Source organism: Caretta caretta, chromosome 3 (genome assembly GCF_965140235.1).
Source record: "Caretta caretta isolate rCarCar2 chromosome 3, rCarCar1.hap1, whole genome shotgun sequence".
Lineage (NCBI taxonomy): Eukaryota > Metazoa > Chordata > Testudines > Cheloniidae > Caretta > Caretta caretta.
The window spans coordinates 27,242,835-27,261,160 of record NC_134208.1 but is presented as its reverse complement, the minus strand read 5'-3'; the positions used below and the strand labels follow the sequence as shown (position 1 = coordinate 27,261,160).

General features: G+C 41.2%; 1 protein-coding gene across 1 annotated transcript in view; it reads right to left on the bottom strand.

Moving 5' to 3' along the window:
* Window positions 1–733: 733 nt before the first annotated feature.
* Window positions 734–18,326, bottom strand: part of NBAS (NBAS subunit of NRZ tethering complex) — a 408,512-nt gene continuing 390,919 nt past the window's right edge. Inside the window, exons 51-52 of the mRNA XM_048845538.2 lie at window positions 15,866–15,994; window positions 734–1,612 (exon numbers count right to left, since the gene is read on the bottom strand). Coding sequence (XP_048701495.2) covers window positions 1,337–1,612; window positions 15,866–15,994 — 405 coding nt within the window. The 3' untranslated portion in view covers window positions 734–1,336. The remainder of the gene's footprint in view (window positions 1,613–15,865; window positions 15,995–18,326) is intronic.

The window sequence follows — 18,326 nt, the reverse complement described above, 5'->3', positions numbered from 1 at the left end:
AGGCAAAGTCCTTTTACCTGTAAAGGGTTAAGAAGCTCAGGTAACCTGGCTGGCACCTGACCCAAAATGACCAATGAGGGGACAAGATACATTCAAATCTGGAGGGGGGGAAAAAGGCTTTTGTCTCTCTGTGTGATACCTTTGCTGGGAACAGATCAAAGATGCAAGCCCTCCAACTTCTGTAAAGTTAGTGAGTAATCTAGCTAGAAAATGTGTTAGGTTTTCTTTGTTTTGGCTTGTGAAATTCACTGTGCTGGAGGAATATGTATTCCTGTTTTTGTGTCTTTTTGTAACTTAAGGTTTTGCCTAGAGGGAATCTCTATGTTTTGAAACTGACGGCCTGTAAGATTATCTTCCATTCTGATCTTACAGAGTTGTTCTCTTATCTTTTTTTGTTCTTCTAATAAAGTTCTGTTTTTTTAAGAATCTGATTGGGTATTTTGGGTCTTAAAAAATCCAAGGCTGGTTTGTGCTTATCTTGTTTATTCTCAAGCCTCCCCAGGAAAGGGGGTGTAAGGACTTACTGAACAAAACTGAAATGGATCGGCTATTCATGTCCATAACAAATAGGAGAAGACATCTGGAAAGAAAGACAAAACAGTGAACAAAATCTTCTGGAGATCTGAGCCAAGTTTTCTGAAATTGGATAGAGAGTAACAAAGACCAAACTATAGTAAGTGTGACAAAAATTATCAGCTTGCTTCCCCCTGAAGAATACTCAGTTCAGTCAAAAGGGGGGGGGAAAGAAAAGGTTTAATAAATGAAAAGTATGTCACTTATTGCAAATAAAACTATTGTAATAAGATATCCAAAACAACATTGAAAAATATCAAATTTTAAGATTTCAGAACTTCTCATTAGTTATTTCTCTTCATGGTGATGACGTTTGTTCTAAACACTTTTATTGATAACTATTGTTTTACATTGTGACCAGGATGTAAATGACTTACAAGAATTGTGTGACACATTGTATAACCCTGCAGCATCACAAGTTACTTTCCTAGTTTATAATTTACACATTACAGTGGTTGCATTTCAAATGTTTTTGCCAATTTGAAAGTTTTTACCAGTTTGAGAGATTTACTATACCTATAATGAGAGAGAGACTTTTAGAACTGGTAAAAAGTTTCAAAATAAACTGGAAGTAAATCCACAGTATGTATATTGTTAGCATTTTCCACAAATCATAAGAAGAGATGATCAACTCTAAATATATCAGTTCATTACAACAATTTGTCTCTCATGTAGAAGATTTCCATCTGAAAAGCAGGCAATTGAAACAAACACATTATTCAGGCAGCTGTTTTGTCAAAAGAAATTCAGTTTGTTTTGCCACTCAGATCCAATGCTGAATAGCACTGAGGGCAGTACTGTAGGTTCTGAGTGCAGGATGAATCCCTTTGTAACACATCATAAGAGACCCTGCCTCTGCACTGAAGCCTGCTTCCTGCAGTTGTTTTGCTATTTCCTCTACATCCCAATGCCCCTCTTCCTGGTTGGCCAGTAAGTGGTTGATAAGGTGAGGGTAGAACACAGTGGATATGCACTTTACCACTAATTTTGCATTCAGGAGCAAGGAAAGAATTTCAGAATCACAGCTGGAACCATCAATCTGCAAAGAAAGAAAAATACACAAAAATGAAGACTGAGTTATTGGTTACATCCATAGATTTTTTTTTAAGGCCACAAGGGACCAAGACCATTATAATCATCAACTATGACCTCCTCCAATATGCTTTTTAGTTGAGAAGCAGCAATGGTAGGATGTTCTCCATAGCTTAATAGTGATATATACTTTACACATCCAAGGCAAACCTTTAACAATCATCATTTATTTTATTAATAAAACCGCACAAGTCTTACAGATATACCCATTTCAAACTAAGGAACAAAGAGACTAAATAGAAGGTAGTGCAGAGCTTGGAATAGATTCACAGTATCTTCCCTATATATATAGAAAACTCCCTTTCTATCTTTACGTTAATAGAAGGATTAACAGAGATTCATATGGGAGATCATAAGGTAAACTATATTTTCTGACACACTGAATTGTGAGCACTATACAGGCAAGTGTCTGAATAGAGCTCAGGACCAGAACCCATAACCAGGCTCAGATTTTCAAAATCCAGAGCACCCAGCAGCTCCCACTGTGGCATACAATAGGGACGGAGTTCTTTTGAAAATTGCGCCTGTATCTGTATGGACAATGCTACAGGATTAAGTTTTTAAATTCAATTTTAGCTAATTTAGAAGATAAATCAGATCTAAGCTCCCAGAAAAACAACACTGCTTTAATGGCATAAAGTGTCTTACGTCTCCAATGTCCAGAAAAAAATTAACAAGCAACAGAAATGAACCTTGTAAGAAGTATGTAGAAATCGTCTTTCTTTCAATGCATTCCATCAGATAAAATATGAACAAACCAATTAAACTGTTTAATAAATAATGAGTGATTTCCTGACCAGACTTTTTTTTTTTTTAAATTCCATCTCCCTTATACTCAACTTTGGTCCCACTTTCCAGAATAACTGTCCACTATATTTTGATGGCTGGCAGAGCAGAAAGTGTTAATGGAACTCATATTGTCATCTGAAGTCATCTGGTACAGCAGCACAGCTCTCCCACTGGTCAGCATATGTAGCTGAATCTATGACATCTTGGAGACATATGGCAACTTATCTCTAGGCAATTTTTGACTCAACCAGCATCATAAATCATTGCATCCTGATTTTTCAGGACAACATCCAACATTTTCTTGCCTATCATTTTCTGATTGTCTTTTTTGTCTCTAGCTATACAGCTGAAGCAGCTCAGGGCTTACTTTCTCAGTGTTTTGGTTAAACTGGCAGGTTGAATTCCCCCCGCCCCGCCCAAGCATCAGGATGGACATTTCTTGGTTATATCCCAATTCCCTATTTCATCATTTCACTTCCATTTCTCAGACAATAGGGGGAAATCACCAGCTCTGAGCCTCTGTCTGGGAGATTAAATATACCTCTGGTCCGGTGAGCCAAAAACCAAACTTAGTGGCTAAGGACAGGTCTATACTACCACTTAAGTCGATCTAACTTGCGTCGCTCAGGGGTGTGAAAAAGACACCCTTGTGAGCAACGCAAGTTACAGTGACCTAAGTACTGTCCACACTGCTGCTATGTCAGCAGGAGACGCTCTCCCACCAATATAGCTTCCGCCTCTCGTGGAGGTGGAGTAATTATACTGATGGGAGAGTGCTCTCCTGTCGGCATAGAGCAGTGGTCCCAAAACTTTTTACTGCGGGCCCCCCCTTACCCCTCTCTGCTCCCCCCTCCCCCCTCTGGAGCTAGGATTGGGGCCGAAGCTCTGGGAGGGCGAGGGGGGGAGACGACCTGGACAGGCTGGCAGCCTCGCCTGGGCCCCAGCTGCCCTCACACGAACATTCCTCCCTGCCAGTTTGGGGACCCCTGGCATAGAGAGTCTTCACCAAACATGGAAAAGTGGCACAGCCGCAAGTAGTGCTTCTAGTGTAGACCTGCCCTTAGACATCGCCGTTTCTCACACCACAGCGGCTACACTGAGATGTTCATTACATATGCAGAGGAGCATGAAGAATTCAAAAGAAACCTATGCTGGATCCTACTGCTCTTGAAGTCAGTGGGAGAGCTGCCACTGACTTCAACAGGGATGAGACTGAGCCCTAACTGATGAAACCACACAAGTTATTTTAGAATGAAGAACTTTGTTATCTTTAGATCCTTTCACCCTTATAAATGTAAGCATCTCTCTCTTGTTAAAGAGGTGGTGGGAGAAGACAGCCTGGTGCTTTATCTTTATGTAGGACACAGAAAAACGTGCAAGAATAATTTGTTGCTCCTTTTTAAAAGTAGAACAGTTTTCCCAACCTGTCTTTCTTTTTTTAAAACACAGGAAAAGAGAGAAAATATAAAGCATGTCAGCATGCCGAGAATGTTCATTTGATGAACCATACTTCTTAGATAATAGGCTCCAGGTATCACTACCTTCTTTCTTTGAATTTGCCTTAAAAATTACCCTTTATTATTATCGGTTTATTAACTAACTTCCCTCCCTTAGGGACTTTAGGGAGTCTTGGAGGGGAAATGATGGATTTTTCAAGGTAAAATGGAGGACAGGAGTCCTGATCAACAAAGATTTTTTCTAACCAGCAGAGGAGTGAAGATCTGGAACAGCTTTCCAAGGGGAGCAGGGGGGCAAAAACCCTAACTTCTTTTAAGACTGAACTTGATACATTTATTGAGGGGATTGTATGATGAGATCACAAACAATGGAATATGGCCCATCTGTGATTGCTATTAGCAAATATCTCCGGACGGGCAGAGATAGGACACGGGGGGGGGGGGGGGGGGCTCTGAGTTACAATAGACAATTTCTTCCCAGGTGTTTGCCTGGCAGGTCTTTCCCACATGCTCAGGGTCTAACTCATCATGATATCTGGTTGGGAAGGAATTCCCCCCCAAGTCAGATTGGCAGAGACCCTGGTGGTCTTCTTGTGCAGCATGGGGCATGGGCCACTCATTGAACTAAGGCTGTCACTTTATTGCAGTTAACACCTACCATTAACTGAAAACCAAATTAACACATTCTTTTTTTAATGGTGTTAATCCCATATCTCTGGGCAGGGAGGGAGACAGGCACCAGCTGCGGAGGACCTGACAGTGTCCAGTCAGGTGCAGTAACCCAATCCCCTTTGGGAGGGTGGGAAAACAAGAGGAGAGGAGAGGAAGAGGTTCCTATTCCAGCTCTGGCTGAGAGGTAGGGATCCTGACCTGCCGTACCCCGTTGCCCCTGGCCTGCCCCTTGCTCCTGGGACTGCCTCTCCCCACATGCTGTGCCCTATTGTCCCTGACTGGCCCCTCATTCTTGGGGCAAAGCCCCTTCCCCCCCGGCTGTGACCACTGCCCATGGCCAGCCCCTTGCTCCGGGAACCAAATCCCCCCTGCCTCCCCATGCACTGTGCCTGAATGTCCCCCCGGCAGGCCCCTTGCTCACCCCCCACCATGCCCCCAACCGGCCTCTTATTCCGGGGATCGACCTTCCCCACACCGTGCCCCATTGCGCCCAGCCGGCCCTTTGCTACAGTGACTGACTCCCTCCTCCCGCCGTGCTGTGCACCCGTGTCCCCAACCAGCAACTTGCTCTGAGGACTGACACCCACCCTGCCCTCCCCATGCTGTGCCCCATTGCCCCTGGACAGCCCTTCGCTCTGGGGGGTACCCCATAGAGAACAGGTGCATGGCAAGCTCAGTCTCTTGCCACCATCCTCTCCTCCCCGCCACATGCCGAATTCCTGAGGTAAAATCCATATCCTCCCTTGCAAACAAGGGTTTGCTCAGTTAAAGGGAGCCCACCGAGCTCAGTAAAAGGAGGCGAGCCCCAGTACCAGTAACCACCATTCCAGAAGCAGCATCAAGGCATCTCTCTCACCCTCCTCCTGCACAAGTCATTGCTTGCTCCCTACCCCAGCCTCCCCAAATACTAAATGAAGATTTCTAAGGTTAAACTTTCTTCCTCTTTTGACAGGAGGTGAGCCTGGCGAGCTCAGAAACCCAACCATAACAGGAGCAGCACCAAGAATTCACCCTTCTCCTGCACAACTCACACCCCTCCCATCTTCAGAATACTTACTTTCTGAGATAAAAATATCTTACCCCTTCAATAAGCCGAGACTCCCCTAAAGGAGAACAAGAAGTAGGACTAAGTGCACTGGTAGGCTCTAAAGTTTTATATTGTTTTACTTTTGAGTGCCGTTATGTAAAAAAATAATAATTCCACATTTATAAGTTCAACTTTCATGATAAAAGAGATTGCACTACAGTACTTGTATGAGTTGAACTAAAATACTATTTTATCTTTTTTACAGTGTAAATATTTTTAAAAATATTATATAAAGTGAGCACTGTACACTTTGTATTGTGTTGTAATTTAAATCGATATATTTGAAAATGTATAAAACATCCAAAAATATTTAAATAAATGGTATTCTATTATTAACAGTGCGATTAAAAGGGCAATTAATTTTTTTAATGGCTTGACAGCACTAGTTTGAACTAAAATGGTGGATTCTCTATAACTTTAAGTCTTTACGTCAAGATAGGGGACTTCAGTAACTCAGCCAGAGGTTATGGGCCTACTACAGGAGTGTGTGCGCAAGGTTCTGTGGCCTACAACGTGCAGGAGGTCAGACTACTAGATTATCATGATGGTTCCTTCTGGCTTTCAAGTCTATATGCTACAAATCTCCGAACCTGCATTTCTCTTTTATTTCATTTAGATACAAGTTGTACTTCTCACTGACAGTCTTCTTCACATTGACATCTTTAAAATACATTTTTTTTAAATCCTTGGCACATTATCAATCTGTTGCATGAAATTATCTCCATGGATGCAAAGCTAATTATTTCAAAGTACAGTAGTTCTTGCCTTACTCTCTGGAGGAACAATTCTAAGAACATTAAACAATCTGATGAAGTTACCGTCATGGGTTATACCTGGATTTTAGTTTTGTGCTGTGTGGCTCAGAACACTGAGAGAACCACGTCAGCTTGTGGATGTGGTAAGGTGACTAGTTTTCAGGTTTTAAAGACATTTTGGCTGTTAGCGAACAGACATGTCTACATTATAGACATGTAAACATGAATTATTATTTATAATTTGTATTATCGTAGCGTATAGTAGCCCTAGACACGGACTGGGACTCTATTGTGCTAGGCACTGTACAAACACAAAACAAAAACACTGTCCCTGCCCCCAAAAGCTTACCATTTAAATATGAGACAAATACTCCATATGCAATACACACAGACACCTCAGACACATTTATACTGTCAACGTTTTATGGAACACATAGACACATGAAAAATACCCACAAAACTCACAGAAATCAAATAGTCTTGCGAACACCTTAAAGGCAACTGCTAAAATGCACCTACCACCCCACATTAGAACCCATACGGATTATCATCTAACAACTATAACCCAAATTCTCCAAGCTCATCATCAGAAGCAAGTTCCCCACAGACCAGGAAACACTAACTCAGAGTGACACCAGATCCTGCCAGAACAACAGATGAAAAACTTGCAGACATATCTCCACTGCTACGTGATAAATACGCCACCCCCCCCCCCCGCCCCCACACGCACCTTACAAGATCCCTGGATCCTACACATAACTATCACAACATACAGTATACCTTATCCAGTGCACTAAATGTCCCAATAACAAATATGGGGGTGAAACCAGACAATCACTATGCTCTTGAATGAACTCACACAGGAAAATGATAAGAGAGAAAAACACCACATCACCTGTGGGTGAACACTTTTCACAAAGCAATCGCTCTACAGCTGACCTATCAGTCTTCATCCTCAAAGGAAACATGCACAACACTTTCAAAAGATGAGCCTGGGAGCTTAAATTCATAACTATACTAGACACTAAAAATCAAGGACCAAATAGACACACTGGATTTATGGCATATTACAACAATCTATAACCCACTAACAACCCCCCTCCCCACACTCCATCTGCCCCTCCTCCCATCCTTTCCTCTCCATGACTGGAGGGGTGTTAACGGGCCACTTCACCTTGAATTATCCCTTGAAATGTGTTAACTACTTATGTTCCTGCCGACATAGGGCTCTTCACACCGGTGTTTATGTCAGTGTGACTTTTCACACCCCGAGCAACATAAATTATGCCGATTTAAGCTGTAGTGTAGACACAGCCTAAGACAGTTTCCCAGACCTGAAGAAGAGTTCTGGGTAAACTCAAAAGCTTCTCTCTTTCACCAAGAGAAGCTGGTCCAATAAAAGATATGACCTCACCTGCCTTATCTCTCTAATGTCCTGGGACCAACTGGACTGCAACAACACTGCCTACAACTACTAAAATACACACTAATTCACCCTTTTTCTGGTGAGAGATCAAGTGTAATATCTCAGTATTGAATTACTTGTAGCTAAAGCAACTGTTTTCCCAACCAAAGCTATGTCATGTTCTTTCATTTAACATATATAAACTGATTTGGTGAATATTTACACAGCAAAATAACAACAACAGTAAGAAAGACATAAAATGCAGGTTTAAATTTAGCAGGCCTTAGTAATCACTTTCAGAGACTGTATGCAATGATATCTAGCCTTTATATAGCACTTCGTAAAGTGCTGTACAAATACTAGCTAGTGCACACAGTTCCTCATGAGTATTATGAGTAGTATCATCAATAGTATTAATCCCACTCCATAGCATGCAAAACCAAGAAGCAGTGTAACAAACTCAAGGGCACACAGCGTGACAGGGCAAAGATTAGGACTTGGAGTTCCTGGCTATTACATCTTTAGACCACCCAGTTCATTAAAACAGTCCTATATGGATGCAGGCAATACAACACAAAACATCAAGTGGAGATTCACTAAATATTTGAGGTGAAATAGTGTGTTGCTCTCTGAAAATCTACCCAGGTGCTGTCAAGGACACAGTCCAGAACAGGGGTGGACAGGAATGCCTTTCTCACCTCAGTGGCTTATGGTAGCTCCACCTGGTGTCTATTGGTCAGGTAGATGCTGAGATACATAGTGTTATCAGTGGAAAAAATGTTACCATAAAGAGTGAGGTTTTATCCTTTTCTGTTGATTAATAACATCTAAGCATGCTAGTGACAACATACTATTGCCGATGGTGCATCAGACAGAACAGAATTGAGTTTGTTCTTCCATGTAAGTATTAGTTTTGCACTGTTAGCAAAGGTTAAATGTTGGTTTTGTCCCTGAATTGAACAGGTATGGCTCAAGGACACACAGGGATTAGATCTCTGGAGTAAATTGCTGATATTTTTGCAGTCACTTTTCTGGCCATACACACACTGTTTGAAAAGATTCCAATAAAGAAGAAACTGATAAACCAGGTTGCAAGTCAACAGTCATTAATGAAGGAAGAGGCTAGTTACACAGCTGAAGAGGATCTTAAGGAATATGGAGCTGATTATTTTGGCACAATCACCCAGAATTAGTTGAAAACAAATAACTGTAAATTCCATTTTATTTTCCAAACTTCATTTTTTGTAAATTTTTTGTTACAAAAGGAATAAATTGTTTTGAAATATAAAGGATGTATCCAAGTACATCAACAATGAATATACAATATGTAAGTAGGCTAAATATCAACAGTTATTTTAGACGAACTAGAAAAAAAGTTATATTCAAGTGCCACTTTCAACTCAAGTCCCTTGGGTACAAGCAGCATTTTTTGCTGACTACATAGGCTCTCAATCTATGGCTGCTTTACCAGTACAGCTACAAACAGTCTATAGAATTATTGTATTATAGGGAGTAAATCAGTCTGAACCTTTGCATGCTGACATAAGAAAGACGACAACACTGAAAGTGTTCTCAGAAATAAGCAACTCTTAAAGAGAAGCTCTGAATCCTACTGACATTCATAAACTACTTAACTGGCTATACTAAGATAAAGTTTTTTAAATTATTCATACACCATATTCACTGTGAGGGGGTAGTCTAGTTATTTCTGGTATGTGAAAGATGGAACTGGCAGTTTGCAAAAGGTTACACAATAATAGAGGTGTGCAGTTTCAGAAAAGCTTAAAAAAACTGTCTGTTTTACTGTCGGCAAAGGCTGTACATTTCTAGATCAGCACTTCAGCATCATCCTTTTAACTGTAAACATCCATAAAGCTGTCAGCATCATACAACAAATGACTAAATAATACATCCGTACTAGCAAGCAACTGCTGTATTTTTTTCACAGCCATGTTTGTGAGCTGTGCTCGCAGTATGTCAGGGAATCTGACTATTTCATTTTGCCAGATGGCATATTTCCCTCCCTGTTTAATGTAAATGGGAATTGGCCTTCTGCAACAAATCTGAAAACTAAGTATAGCCAAACCCAATTGCTTGACTACACTTGTGGTTTGTTATTAAAAATATTCAAGAAACCATGTAGCCTAAGTTTAACCAGGTTATTAGTCAAAGACAACAGAACACAACACATAGCAATCTTGCAGCATTCACCTTTGTTTCAAAAATATGCATTTGAGATTATCCATATTAATAGTAGCCCTTTTTACAAAGTAGTGAACATTCTGTACATCACCCAAGCTTTAACAGACAAGTCAATACAAGCTTCTTATCTTGTTTTTCTGTGCTATCCTGTACCTTTCTCTTATCTTTGTTTTGACTACCACATTCCAGGTGTCACTGCAGGCATCCTCTAACTACCCAAGGCATAGTGTTCGTACTATGACAGGTTTTGTATTTCCTCTTACCAAGAGCAAAGGTTAGCTACTGAAAAAAGTTATGGGATATTCCTTAGCATGAGCGAAAAGCATTTTGGGTAAAGCACAATTCAATCTGCAACTATATCACTTATTATACTGTCTACAATATTAATGTAATTGCTCTAATACATAGCATATACGTTGGCTAACAATCTTTTACTAAAATTCCACCTAAAGTAATTATGAGAGTGAAAAATAACTAGCAGGAGGCATGCTTTCTGGAGTGCAACAAAAACACTTCCAAACACTACAAGATTTACACAGAATAATGGTAGCCTCTTCTGTATGACCTGCTTTTCAAATACTGCCAAGAATCTCTTATAAATGTAACCTTTCAGGCACTGACCAAACCGTACTCCAACTGAAGTGAAGTCAATAGTAAAACTCCCATTGACTTCAATGTGTGAAAGAAATAGGCCTATATGAGAGGCCTAGTGCAGTGGTTCTCAAACCTTTTTCTCACGGACCACTTGAAAATTGCTGAGGGTCTCGGTGGACCACTTAATAATCTTTGCAAATGTTGTTTGTACCGTTAGCTAACTATTGTAAAGCGCTTTGGAGAAAAATGCTGTATATAAAAGAAACAATTAACATTTTTTGTTCTATAAATATAAGCACACAACTCATATTTTAATATCAGTAGTCTTTCCTGTCTAATGCGATGGATGTGCCATTTCTCCCCTGTCATGGCAGCCCCCGAACTGAGGCTGAGAAGGAGTGGGGGTCTCTCCCTCTCTCCCGCACCACAGCAGACTCCAAGCTCGGGCTAGGAAGGAGGGGGGTCTCTCCCTCGCCTCAGCAGCCACAGAGCTGGGGAAAGTTGCCTCTTTCTCTGGCCACTGCAGCCCTGCACATCTCAAATTCTTCCCACCCCACTTCCCCCTCCCATCTACCCTCTATTTCCCCCCAAGGCCACCACTTCACCTTACATGTGCGTCTTCTCCAGGGTCCAGGCACCTAAATAGGGGAGCCATGCCTGTGCGACTCCACTAATTAGGGGGGGTGGCCATTCATTCTCCCATGTGCAGCAGCCCAGGCGTGCACCTGAGAGGGAACTATCCGCGGACCACCTGAATGGAGCTCGTAAACCACTAGTGGTCCACAGACCACAGTTTGAGAACCACTGGCCTAGTGTATAAACTTCCATTTTCTTTAGTGAATATAAATTGTAATATTTTTTTTTACCTTAAGTGGGACTTATATTAACAGGATCTAAGGCACCTCTGTCTCCTTGCCTTGTTGCTGAGAGCAAATTACGCCAGAAATCACATCCAGAATGTGTGGAGACTCTGAGGAATCTGGCACTTTCTGCTCCCTCCAATTCAGCTCAAAGGAGTGGGGGTTGAAGCTGCATTCATGAAGTAAAAAGAAAAGGAGTACTTGTGGCACCTTAGAGACTAACCAATTTATTTGAGCATGAGCTTTCGTGAGCTACAGCTCACTTCATCGGATGCATACCGTGGAAACTGCAGCAGACTTTATATACACACAGAGAATATGAAACAATACCTCCTCCCACCCCACTGTCCTGCTGGTAATAGCTTATCTAAAGTGATCATCAGGTTGGGCCATTTCCAGCACAAATCCAGGTTTTCTCACCCTCCACCCCCCCACACAAATTCACTCTCCTGCTGGTGATAGCCCATCCAAAGTGACAACTCTTTACCAGCAGGAGAGTGAATTTGTGTGGGGGGGTGGAGGGTGAGAAAACCTGGATTTGTGCTGGAAATGGCCCAACCTGATGATCACTTTAGATAAGCTATTACCAGCAGGACAGTGGGGTGGGAGGAGGTATTGTTTCATATTCTCTGTGTGTATATAAAGTCTGCTGCAGTTTCCATGGTATGCATCCGATGAAGTGAGCTGTAGCTCACGAAAGCTCATGCTCAAATAAATTGGTTAGTCTCTAAGGTGCCACAAGTACTCCTTTTCTTTTTGCGAATACAGACTAACACGGCTGTTACTCTGAAACCATTCATGAAGTAATCTCCCATTAATCCCATGGTTTTTTATATTTTGGACGTATATCAGACTTGTGGTTTAGTGACCGATATGGTCAAAGAACCACTAGCAAAAGCTGCGGGAGGGAGGCTTTCCAAAGGTCAAGGTTGCCCACCCTTGACCCAGCTTGGACCACATTACTGGGGCACGAGACCTGTGTGTGACACTACACCCAATATTCTTCATAGAAATATTGTTATAGTATGATTATAGCATAACTATGATATGTTTTGTACAAGATAAGGCATGTGAGATATCACTGGAAAGGTTATGATTTGCTGAATATGATTGTCCTATTTGTATGCATGTATCATTTTTGTATCTAAAATTAGGAATATTGACTATACATCTGTACTACAAAAGTGTTTGTACCTGGGGAACACCCACCAGACAGAATGCAATGAGTCTGAACCATTAAGGAGAACAATAGGTCTTTGAAGATGCTAATCTCCCACCTTCCTGAAAAACTTTTCTGGGATGCTACAAACTGACTCATGGCTGGTTTGACACTGTAGGATCATGTGATCAAGTCACCGGTGTCATGGACTCCATGATAGAATACCAGTATTTTTCCACTGTGAGGGGAGAACCCACACTGGAAAACAAAGAATTCCTGCCATATGTAAAACCTATTTAAGGCAGGAGACTGACATAATCAGCGTTCGTTCTTCACTGAATCCCCACCCAGGATGACTGCTGTGAACATCCAAGAAACAAAATCACAGTGGGTGAGAAACGACGGAGCCCAGGCTGGGAAGGTGCCTGGCCTGTGAAAGAAAAGGTGTGAATGAGTGTACACATGTGTTTGGTAAGTAATAATGTGTGCCTATCCAAACTCAACATGAGTTCCGTCTCAAATATCTTTGTGAACTCTGTCTTCTAAAAATGTGTCTATGCATAGAGCACTGCATGGATACAAAATCTGTAACCGCCTCCAATCCATGATCTGCAAAAATGGTCCGCAGATGTGGATATCTGTGGATTTACACAGCTCTATCTATGCAAACCTCTCTCTTCTAGAAAAGGAAGTTAAGACTTGCTGTATCAAGGTGGATAAGGTAGACAGGAGGAGAGCCAGCTGTATAATTCACTCAGTAAATGGAAATCTTGAAGGAGAATCTTCAAAAGGCTGAGAAATAAACTATGCTCCCATTCGCATTCCAGGACCAGTATTTGAGAGAATTAATAATGTGTTGTGTTAACTTCATAAGCTGAATCTTGACTGTGTACATCCAATGATTGACCAATTGTTGATTCCTCATGGAACTTTAAAAAAATTCTTTGTAGACTGTATAATTCTGACTCTTTATTGAAAATTTTGTAGATTAATAAGTAAATGCAGAGAAGCCATGGTTAGCTCTCCTTAAAAGCATACAGAAAGTTCATTCCACATGAACCTTCTTGTATGATGTATTTTGAAAGTTCCAATAGCCAGTTTTCCATAAAACCTATCAGATCTCCTTAACAATAAGTCCTGGTTTCTGCAGGTTATGGCAACAGTGGAAATTGTGAAAAATTTGTTATTGTTTATTATATTTTCTGTGGCGGGCAGATTTTTGTCACATCTGGCATAGAAAATTTAGCCTTTTTCACTTCTAACTGCAGCTTCTCATCATGTTCCAGCACATACCCTGGCACATACGCCTGAAAGCATTATAAGGCTGAGGGAAACTGAGGAGTAGAAAATTACGAGGTATTGTGAATACTGGGTTCTACATCATTCTGTTATACTCTCACTAATAACCTGATGGACATACACAGCAACTAAATAAGTATTTTTTCAATTACATCAATGGGTTTTGTATCTTTGAAATGAAGATTACAGGGTTTTTTAAAAATATATTTTAGTGATTTTAACAAAAGCAAGTCAGTCTTTGTCTATATATGGCTTCATAGACTGCAAACACTTCACAAAGAAACTTTTTATGTAAATCTTACAAGGATTTTGTTTCTGAAATCTTATTAACTGACCTTGGAAACTTAGGTACCTTTAAACAAGAACTGAAAAATGGATTTAAACCAAAAATGGATTGAAAGCAAGAAGAGACTGAGCTGAAAATGACAATGATAGGAGCAAGTTTGGATATAGGTTTTTGATTCTCAATCAACCTTTTTCCTCACTGTAGTGAGCCAGTGTAGCTCCCTGTTGCCCCGGAGAGGGATGAGCCCATCCGGGTGCCTGAGTGGGCGGAGCTAGGGAGCTCTGAGCACAGTGGAGTGGGAGGGCCTGCGTCCCACCCCACCACTTGTGGGTGGCAGTCTCCCCCTCTTCCAGGTCCTTTAGAGGCCTGGGCCTGCTAACATTTAACTGTTTGCTCAGCCCCTGTCTGAGGGCCTGAGCTACTGACTTGGTTGCCTCACCCTGATCCAGGGCCTGGCCTGCTACTATTGAACTGTTTGTTCAGCTCCTGCCAGAGGGCCTGAACACTTGACTTATTGTTGCCCCGCCCTGACCTAGGGTCTGGGCTTACGGTGCTTGTTTCAGTTGTCATAAGGGCCACTGAGGGAGACTCCCGCGGTCAGACTAATTTCCCCAAACAATATCCGTGTGTCATGAGCTGGTGTAGCTCCCTGCCGTCCTGGAGAGGGTTGAGCCCCGGCGAGCCACATTACACTCACAAAAACAAATTTGAGCATTGACAGATTCATGATTTTGGTTTTTGTCTGTCTTTCGTTGTAACCTGATGTTACAAAAAAGAAAGTTAAGCAAAAATGATATGCTAAGAAAATTAATCTTGGGATTTGATGATAAAGCTTCTTCTAGTATGATAGTTTCATGAGTTTGAGAGATTAAGCGTTTACAAGAACTCCTTGATTAAATTTTTGCTTTGTGTCACACAGTTGCTTACCTACTTTTTCAGATATATACATATGATTGACAGACATACACTTACTTTGGGGATAGCAAAAAGAGTTAAGCATTAAGATACATAAGATATCCCACCATCCCAGATTCTCATTAGGAATTAAACAGAAACAAAATTTGATGGTTTAGAGGCATTACTGATGTGTTGGTCAATGCTATAGTTTAAATTGAACTGAAATTTGCACTTAGAGTGAGATTAAATCCCTGTGATGTGTGTGAAAAATGCACATCAGCATCAACAAGATTGAATTTTCCGAAAGTTAGAAGTGACTCTGTTAATATAAATTCGATTATTTGCAAAATAAACTCCACAGGAATAAACAATCCCACCATGTGTATGGAAGAGTCTACAGCAGTGGGCCATTGCAAGTTTTATGCAATATTATGGATTAAGTTATTTTAAAAGAACTAAAACATGAAGACCTACAAAAAATGTACTTTGTAAAACATAGCAGTTTCTGTTCCACCACATTAACTTACAAATGGGTAGCCAGATAATTAAAATTAACAGCGTTTGTGGGTTCTTCTGAATGTATAAAGGATCTTTATCAGCCCTATGGCTGAAGACAAAATAACTTTAGAAAATCTTAATAATGACAACGCACTCAAGAGACTCTACTTCCTACATGAAGATAAAAAAGCTATTTTATTACCTGAAACTATGAAGGATAGTTAATTGAACTGCTCATACCTTAGCAACAGCTGTTATCTGCTCCAGTGCCAATGCATGCAGATCTTGGTCTTTGCTTTCTACTAGCAGTTTCAGGGATGGCAGCAGGAGAGACTGGTTAAGCAGCAGCAAACATAATTCCTTTGTACACTGAAAACAAAAAGTAACCCCAGACTGTCAGAACTCAGGAGATACTTAGTAACATTATGCACACAAAATTTTATGAAAAACCTTGTGTGAAATGCAAAATGGAAATAAAACTTTTAAAACAAATGAATTTCCCAGTGGAAAGAAGCCGGTTTGGAAACTTGAAAGCACAAATTAAAAAAGGATGTAGTACAGGGTTTTAAGTAGAATGTTTGAGAAACAAGGCAAGCACTGAATACTTATTACAACCCTCACAGAGTTTTACTGAAAGAAGTATGGAGCAATCACTGCTCTCTGTGGGACTAATACTTTTGCTGTGGCCACTGAAACACTGCAAACTGCAAGATGTAAGGTTTCAGAGTAGCAGCCGTGTTAGTCTGTATCGCAAAAAAGGAGTACTTGTGGCACCTTAGAGACTAACAAATTTATTAGAGCATAAGCTTTCGTGGGCTACAGCCCACTTCATCGGATGCATAGAATGGAACATATAATAAGATATATATATATACACATATACACAAACAGATAAGTTGGAAGTTACCATACAAACCAGTAGGAGAACACTTCAACCTCTCTGGCCACTCAATAGAAGATTTAAGGGTGGCAATTTTGCAACCAAAAGCTTCAAAAACAGACTCCAATGAGAAACTGCTGAGCTTGAACTAATATGCAAACTAGATACCATTAACTTGGGTTTGAATAGAGACTGGGAGTGGCTGGATCATTACACATATTGAATCTATTTCCTTAAGTTAAGTATCCTCACATCTTCTTATCAACTGTCTACATAGGCCATCCTGATTATCACTACAAAAGTTTTTTTCTCCTGCTGATAATAGCTCATCTTAACTGATTAGCCTCTCAGAGTTTGTATGGTAATTTGCAACTTATCTGTATGTGTACATATATATGTGTATATATATCTATATCTTACTATATGTTAAAAGAAAAGGAGTACTTGTGGCACCTTAGAGACTAACCAATTTATTTGAGCATGAGCTTTCGTGAGCTACAGCTCACTTCATCGGCTGCATACTGTGGAAACTGCAGAAGACATTATATATACACAGAGACCATGAAATAATACCTCCTTCCACCCCACTCTCCTGCTGGTAATAGCTTATCTAAAGTGATCATCAAGTTGGGCCATTTCCAGCACAAATCCAGGTTTTCTCACCCCCCCCACCCCCCTCCAAAAACCACACACACAAACTCACTCTCCTGCTGGTAATAGCTCATCCAAAGTGACCACTCTCCCTACAATAAGAAAAGGAGTACTTGTGGCACCTTAGAGACTAACCAATTTATTTGAGCATGAGCTTTCTTGAGCTACAGCTCACTTCATCAGATGTATACCGTGGAAACTGCAGCAGACTTTATATACACACACAGAATATGAAACAATACCTCCTGAAAATACTTCCTGAAAAAGCACAAGATCAAATCCGCACAGACACACCCCTGGAACCCCGACCTGGGATATTCTATCTACTACCCAAGATCCATAAACCTGGAAATCCTGGGCGCCCCATCATCTCAGGCATTGGCACCCTGACAGCAGGATTGTCTGGCTATGTAGACTCCCTCCTCAGGCCCTACGCTACCAGCACTCCCAGCTACCTTCGAGACACCACTGACTTCCTGAGGAAACTTCAATCCATCGGTGATCTTCCTGATAACACCATCCTGGCTACTATGGATGTAGAAGCCCTCTACACCAACATTCCACACAAAGATGGACTACAAGCTGTCAAGAACACTATCCCCGATAATGTCACGGCTAACCTGGTGGCTGAACTTTGTGACTTTGTCCTTACCCATAACTATTTCACATTTGGGGACAATGTATACCTTCAGATCAGCGGCACTGCTATGGGTACCCGCATGGCCCCACAGTATGCCAACATTTTTATGGCTGATTTAGAACAACGCTTCCTCAGCTCTCGTCCCCTAAAGCCCCTACTCTACTTGCGCTATATTGATGACATCTTCATCATCTGGACCCATGGAAAAGAAGCCCTTGAGGAAGGCTTTCCATGATTTCAACAATTTCCATCCCACCACCAACCTCAGCCTGGTCCAGTCCACACAAGAGATCCACTTCCTGGACACTACAGTGCTAATAAACAATGGCCACATAAACACCACCCTATACCGGAAACCTACTGACCGCTATTCCTACCTGCATGCCTCCAGCTTTCACCCTGACCACACCACACGATCCATCGTCTACAGCCAAGCTCTGCGATACAACCGCATTTGCTCCAACCCCTCAGACAGAGACAAACACCTACAAGATCTCTGTCAAGCTTTCTTACAACTACAATACCCACCT